This window comes from Orycteropus afer, unplaced genomic scaffold (assembly GCF_000298275.1).
Source record: "Orycteropus afer afer isolate SDZICR_OR568_19922 unplaced genomic scaffold, OryAfe1.0 scaffold00504, whole genome shotgun sequence".
Classification (NCBI taxonomy): Eukaryota; Metazoa; Chordata; class Mammalia; order Tubulidentata; family Orycteropodidae; genus Orycteropus; species Orycteropus afer.
Window position 1 is genome coordinate 1,521,788 of NW_006922091.1, and position 7,840 is coordinate 1,529,627.

A 7,840-nucleotide genomic window follows, 5' to 3' on the forward strand; every position below is an offset into this window, starting at 1 on the left:
TATGGATATTATCCTATCACTGACAGCATTGTACTTCAGGACAGATCTTGAAACATATAGAGGTAGACTATATATAGAGAAAAAAAGGGGGCAAAGCCAGGAGAGAAGCAGTCACATTTGGGAGGACAAATGTGAAAGAGATTTTAGCCAAGGAGAGTTAGAAACAGATAGAAAAATAGGAGGGAATTGAAAAGAGTAATGTGTCAAAGACCAACGGAAACAGTTCATAAATGTTTACTGGGAGCTCTGGTGGCATAGTGTCTAAGGCATTTGAATGCTAACTAGAAGGGTGGTGGTGCAAATCGACCAGCCACTCCTTGGAAGGAAGATTGGGCAATCTACTTCCGTAGAGATACCACCTCAGAAACCCAAGGAGGGTTTGCTATGAGTCAAATCGACTTGACAACAGTGAGTTTAGTTTTTTTTTTTTTGGTTTATCTTGGTTGAAGGCATTATTATGTGTACATTGGTAGCCGGCATCAGTTGTATGGTGCATAATTGCAGCTAACAGTTATTTATATAATATTACATTGCTGTACGTACATTCTCTTACATATAGCAATGTGCTTTTTGCTTATTTTTTTAGCAAGTGACACTGTTATGACCTCCAGAGGAGGAATCCCATCATGTGGAGGATATTAACCCATTCCATACTTTGTAGGTCTTGAGGTCACCAAGAAAGACACCATTCACACATGGGCATTGGATGGAACAATACTTTTATTCACATAGAGAAGAGAAGGGCAGCCTTAGTGGTGGGTGTCAGTTCCTCATGGCCAACGAGTGTCACTTTGCAGCCAGTGCAGAGATGGTTTGCACACACCTCTCTTGTGCTTCAGGAGAAGGACCCCATTCCCTCCCTGCCAGGAACAGATGTACATACACACACACACACATACATATGTGGGATTGGCTGTGTGTTGTATAATGCACACACTTAGCTAAGTGCTTCCTGAGAATCTTGACATGTGCTCAGGACAAGAGGGGTGGGATATGTTGATAACCTATCAGCTACCATGGGATGTTTTTTGGGGTCAGGATGCCCCAGAAAAAAGAGTCAGCCCACATTCTCATCTTATCCAAGAAGGCTGACTGGCACTTCTGGTCCTAAGCACGAGGTTCATTCATTGCTGTAGTTGTTAGGTGCCATCGAGTTGACTTTAACTCATAGCGACCTTGTACCCAGCAGCATGAAACCCTGCCCAGGCCTGTGCCGTCCTCACAATCATTGCTGTGCTTGACGCCATTGATGCAGCCACTATGTCAGTCCACCTTGTTGAGTTTCTTCCCCATTTTTGGCTGACCCTCTACTTTATCCAGCATGATACCCTTCTCTAGGAATTGTTCCTTCTGACAACATGACCAAAGCATGAGAGACAAAGTCTGGCATCCTTACTTCTAAGGAGAATTCTGGCTTTACTTCTTCTGAGACAGATTTGTTCATTGTTCTTGTCTGTGGTACATGCAAGGTTCTTTACCAACACCACAATTCAAATGCATCAGTTCTTCTGCAGTCTTCCTTGTTCATTATCCGGCTCTCATACATTGATCACAGGAAAACGTGGCAGACTGCACTTGACTGCCCTTTCCTTACTTTTTAACTCTTGTGCTCCTCACAGTGGTCCTACGAGACAGGTACAGTCATTATCCTTATTTTATAGAGAGATGAAGTAACTCTATGTAGGCACCATTTTACAACCCTAATTTCAGTTCAATATACTCCAGAGTTGGCTTTCTTAACCATTACGTCACACTACTTGTCCTGGATACAGACAGCATGTTTGGTAGCACTGAAGCAGAGCAAATTAACAGTGACCATTCTTTTTCTTCTCTCTCGATGAACAAATTTCAACACATTGTAAGGAAAAAAAAAAAAAAATCTCTTTTAAACGTAAGGATTAGCTTTTACTTTTCAGCAGACCTAGAACTCAAAGTCCTTTAGAGCAGCCTGCCATATGATGTTTGAAAAATCTAAGAAGCCTCATTTCAGCTTGGGGGGATGAATGGTCATCGTTTATGTGGGTGTCTGTGACTGAAAAGGCCAATAGAAAAAACAGCAGTGAGAGAAACACACACAAGGACATTTTGGATGGCAGTGTCACCTCATTCATCAGTTTTACAGTGGTGTTGGCCTTTGTCAACATTTCTTGAAGGAAAAATTATAAGGCAGCAAAAACAAAGAACTGCAAATGAACAAAGCTGGAAACAGGTGAAGGTCTCCTTGAAGACTTGAGAAACTGTGTGTTTCTCCTTCAAAAGAACAGTCTCTCAGTCATGTGTTCTCTAGAGAAATCTTCCTACAATTGTTCTTTCTTCACATTTACTGCTCCAATTTTCTCTACCTTTCTTATAGTAGACAATTTCATAAATCCTTACTGTCTTTCTGCATTTTCAACACCAATTCACAGAAATAACCTCAGAAATAATATCAGCATGAAATTTGATTTCAAGTTAAGGTTTTTCATTAGCAGAAAAGTAGCAGAAGAGGTTTTACTATTTCCATTTTAGACTTGCATAAGAAAATGCAAGTGGATGACAATATACCATACTTAGTGTTAAATGAGTTCCGTTTCATTTTTTCCAGCAGAATACTCACATTGTAGTAAAGCCTTTTTTTGTTAGTGTCTTTCTCAATATGATGTGGAGGTGATGTAATGCACCCTTATCATTGACTTGCATATGCTACATGACTTCCATGTTCAAGCCCAGTAACATTTAATCTTATAAAATGTTCTTTTTGCCGTAACATTCACTGGTTTAAAAAAAAACCCGCTGAGCAGATAACAGCCTTCAGAGAATTTTACCGTACTAGAGTCTCCCTTCGAATGCACACATGGATGAGATATTCTCTTGCTCTTCCATTTTTACTTTATTAACACTGTTTTCTCCTTAAGTTTGTTGTACAATGTAAAAAATTTAGGACTCTGCCTCATCAAAGTTTCTCTCACAGGGAAATCATGAAATGTGTTAAATTTGATTTGAAACTGGCACTTTATGACAATCACATAATATGCAGATTATTAGATTTATTGCTAGAAATGTAAAAAAATTTTGCTTCAAATGTAGGAAATTCTGGCACTTTTTAACAACTTTTGAAAAGTATTTCTTTTCTCCCTACTCCCCCAAAAGAAAAAGACTCTTACAGAGTTGGTTATGATATGAAGCTAATTTGTTGTTGTTGTTGTTATGTGCCGTCGAGTCGGCCCGGACTCATAGCGACCCCTCCTTGGGTTTCCGAGGCAGTATCACTACGGAAGTAGGATTGCCCAACCTTCCTTCCGAGGAGTGGCTGGTGGGTTTGAACTGCCAGCCTTCTGGTTAGCAGTCAAGTGCTTTAGCCACTGTGCTACTAATAGCATATACAAAACCTGGTTTGGAGAATGTGGCTCTATCTTTTATGAACTTGCCACTGAAAGAGTGAGGTATTGTCTGAAGTAAATGTGCTGCCTAGCTTTCCTCACTGCATTCATAAAGCTTTATCGCAGAGGATTTTGCCGCTGAGCTATCTACTTCCCTGACTTTGCTAGTTTGAGCGTGTCTGCGTGCACGGCAGGCAGATTCACATCACTACCTAAGTTGATGTTTAGTAGAGGCCAGTTGAGTTTCCGTTTGGAATTGCTTGAAGTCAGCTCTCTGAAACAGTATTTGGCAGATTTTCATATTTCTTTTAAATTTTAATTATAACCCATCAAGTCTTAAGCAATTACTTCTGGGTTAGACTCTTGATGAATGTCATAGCAGGGTGTTTTAATTTAATGGATCCAGAATAACATCTGCTTCTAATATTTTAAAAGCCAATTTATATGGAAATTCATTTAATACAGAGTCAATACACGGAGACTTGTACAAATCAAAATCAGAAAAGAAAATCAAACCGTTCTGATATGTAGGTCTTCTGTTAACAAAGGATTTCACTTATGACTAGGTTCAATTGCCACTAACAAACACCCAAATATCACAGTTTAAACCAGACAGCAACTTATTTCTCATATTTAACAAACAGAGAGGTAACCATGAATTGGAACTTACTTGATGAGAGCTAACAAAAACAGGGTTGTTAGTCCACAATGACAGGGACTCAATTTCTTTCCATCTTACTGCCCTGCCCTGCCTGGTTTCTATTTTATAAAATACTATATGGGCCAAGGGAGCTCTGGTAGCTTAGTGCCTAAGGCACTTGACTGCTAACTAGAAGGCTGGCAGTTCAAACCCACCGGCCACTCCTCGGAAGGAAGGTTGGGCAATCTACTTCCATAGTGATACTGCCTCAGAAACTCAAGGAGCGGTTGCTGTGAGTTGGGTCCAAGTCGACGGCACATAACAACAACAACAATATGGGCCAAGATGGCTGCTGGAACTTGATCTATGACATCTGTGTTGCACCCAGTAGAAAGGAGGTAGTGTTGGAGGGGAAGAAGGAAAAGATTTTTTCCTTTTAAGAACACTTCCTGCAATCACTCTGCTTACTTCCCACTGATCAGAAATTGATCACATGGTCATATTTACCAGCAAAGGAATATAATGGTCTTTTTTTTCCAGGTGCCATGTGCCCAGATAAAAATTAGAGGTGTAATAGCATAGAAATGGGGGAGAATATGTATTGGAAAATAGCTAACTATCCCTGCTACATTGAATATCTTGCATGACATGATTTTAACAGATATTCTGCCTTTTTACTGAACATACAGAGAACTCACTGGTTCTCGTAAGTAGGTAGAGAACCATTCTTCCTGGTCTGTCCCTCGTTGGTTCAGTAGTTGGATTCTTGCCTTCCATACAGGAGGCCCACCTTCAGCTCCTAGCCAGTGCTGCCCATGGGTACCTATCACCTGTCTGTCAGTGGAGGCTTACGTGTTGCTATGATGCTGATCAGATTTCATCAGAGCTTCCAGATTAAGAAGAACTAGAAAGAAAGGCCTGGTGATCTAATTCCAAAAATCAGCCAGTGAAAATCCATGAATCACAGTGGTTTGATTGGCAGCAATCATGGGGATGTGTTTCATTCTATCGTACATAGGGTTGCCATGAGTTAGGACCAAACTTAATGGTGCCTCACAATAACAGCCCTGCCCTCTAAGTTCTGGCTACTCAAAGTATGGTCCAAGGATCAATAGCAACTGCATCACCTGGGACTTCGTTAGAAATAGACAGTCTCTCCCGATCTACAGAATTAGAACATACATTTTAGCAAGATCCTCAGGTAATTTGTAGGTATGAGAAGCTCTGATAATCCTAGTGTAAAATTTATTCTCACTATGGAGAAGTCCTCATACTGAAATTATCTCCCTGGCACCAGTATCACCTGGGTATGTGCTTCTTAAAAATGCGTGTTCTCTGGCCTCACATTTATCCGGGACCAGGAATCTGCATGTTCAGTGAGTTCGTGACATGATTCTCATGAACATTTGTTTTGACCACTGATGCGCAGTGGTTAAAGTGCTTTACTACTAACCAAAAGGTTGGCAGTTCAAACTATGCTATTCAAATAGAGAAAGCTGTGACAGCCTGCTTCCGAAAAGGTTTACAGCCTTGGAGACCCTGTGGGTCAGTTCTCCTTTGTCCTTTAGGGTCTCTGTGAGTCAGAATTGACTTCATGCAGTGGGTTTGGCATTAAGGCTCAAACCTCTGATAGAAACTCTGCATTTATTCTTAAAAGGTATTTGCACTCTAACCAAGAAGGAAGATTTAAAGGTAAAGAAATAGAGCCATAATGTTAGTGTTTATAAGCATTCATGGGGGGCTTTTGGGAGGACAAAGATATGTCTTGATTCAACCTATATGGAAAGCCTCCTGTAAGGCTTCCCTCATTGCATACATTTTGCATACCTAGTATCCCATCAGAAATCCACATAATGAAGCTTCTGAAGAAGACACTATCTGAGCCATGTAATATTTTTTTCTTTTTGTATTTTACATTTAATTTATTTAACATTTTGTTTTGTAGCCGTGCTATCAAGACTAATCAAGACCTTCTCCCAGAAACTCCATGGACACACATTTTCTACAATGATTTTTGGGGGACTCTTCTAACCCACAGTGGCAGCCACAAGTCCTACCGGCCACTCTGCACTCTTTCTTTTCGTGTAAACCATGCCATTGGAGGGCTGAATCCCTGGAGTTACCATCTTGTCAATGTCCTCTTGCATGCGGCAGTTACTGGTCTGTTCACGAGCTTCTCCAAGATACTCCTTGGTGATGGATACTGGACCTTCATGGCTGGCTTGATGTTTGCTTCTCACCCCATTCACACGGAGGCGGTGGCTGGAATCGTGGGAAGGGCGGATGTGGGAGCCAGTCTCTTCTTCCTCCTCTCCTTGCTCTGCTACATTAAACACTGTTCTACAAGAGGCTACTCAGCCAGGACTTGGGGCTGGATCCTAGGGACGGGACTGTGTGCTGGGTGCAGCATGTTGTGGAAGGAACAAGGAGTGACTGTTCTCGCAGTTTCAGCAGTTTATGATGTCTTTGTCTTTCACAGACTGAAAATGAAACAGATCCTACCTACCATTTACAAAGTAAGTGACTGTTGGTTCTTGAGTATTGAATTACTACTTCTTAGTCCTTTTTCACTATTTCAGAACCAAATTTGTTCCTCTTCAAATAGAACTTAAAAAGTTACTTTTTGATCTCTAGTAAATGGAAATGTCCTTTTTGCCCTTGCTCTGCTAAACTGGGTTTCAATGATTAATTGTTTCATTTCTCTGGTTTAACAACCTATTTTCCTTATTTCCAAGGTGATAGAAGAATAATTTTTCCTTATAAAGAATGTGTGTCTTGTGACTATTCTTTATTTCTCCCCAATTTCTCTATAATCCAATAAATTGCCCATAGTACATATTTTTAAAAATATTACAGCTGATGGCAGAGCTAGATGCTAGACCCTGCAGAGGGGAAATCTGCTGTGATTTGTTAATACTACTTTTCCTGAGTTGACTTTGGAAAACAACTCTTCCATGCTGTGCACTGGGAGCTCAAATTCTTAAACAGTGAATCATATTCACCTTTTCCTTGTTTGTAAGGTATAAGAATAGATGAGTCAAAACAGAAAGTAGTTATTTTAAGTTTTGCCTTGAGGCCAGTGTAGACCTTTGCCTTAGGGCTGAATATATGTTCTTCTGTATGTCTTTAATGGTTTCAAATGCAGTGTTCTGTGAAAGTCATAGAAGCACGATGTGGCATCCCCATACTCTTAAAAAACAGTTTTCTACCTGAGCTTTAAGGGGAGGCAATGGTAAGACAAGGGTGTCTTGAGCAAACTGTCTGCCTTCCCACCTCCTCATCCTGCCTCATTAGATATACACTTAGCCTTGCTTTGACTTTTTCAATCTAAAGAAACTTGGCTGAGGTTTTCAAACCTCAGCCATGTTTGAGGCAAGCTCCTGCCTTCCTTCCAGACACTTAAGTGAGGACTTACGATTTTGGATACTTGCCCTGAGAAGGCTAGCAAGTTTTCCTGATTGCGACTACATTTTCTCTCTCCTCAATTTTCAATCTCACTTAAAATTGAAATGGAAAGGAATTAAAATAAGGAAAAAAGACCTGAGGAAGATAGGAGTGGAAACTTTTTTTTTTTTTTTAAATTGCTTATTTTTCCACCTAGTGAGCAGATTAATCAGGGCTATGCTTCTGCTCTGTGGGGCAGCATTTTACCTTTTCACTTAGAACTCCAGAATCAAGTGCTTAATGAAGTTCTTTTGTGACTTCAATTAAATACCAAAACTTTGAAAAGAAAATGCGCTTTGTAATTTGATGTTTTGAAAACTACAGGAGGTTTGCAAACCAAGCTTTTAAATTTAAATTTTAATTAGCCTTTCAAGATTCAGAGAAAATTATATATATA

General features: G+C 40.1%; 1 protein-coding gene across 1 annotated transcript in view; it reads left to right on the top strand.

The window, feature by feature from the left end:
• TMTC2 (transmembrane O-mannosyltransferase targeting cadherins 2) overlaps window positions 1–7,840 on the top strand; it is a 661,377-nt gene that overhangs the window by 207,689 nt on the left and 445,848 nt on the right. The window contains exon 2 of the mRNA XM_007955475.2: window positions 5,945–6,515. Coding sequence (XP_007953666.1) covers window positions 5,945–6,515 — 571 coding nt within the window. The remainder of the gene's footprint in view (window positions 1–5,944; window positions 6,516–7,840) is intronic.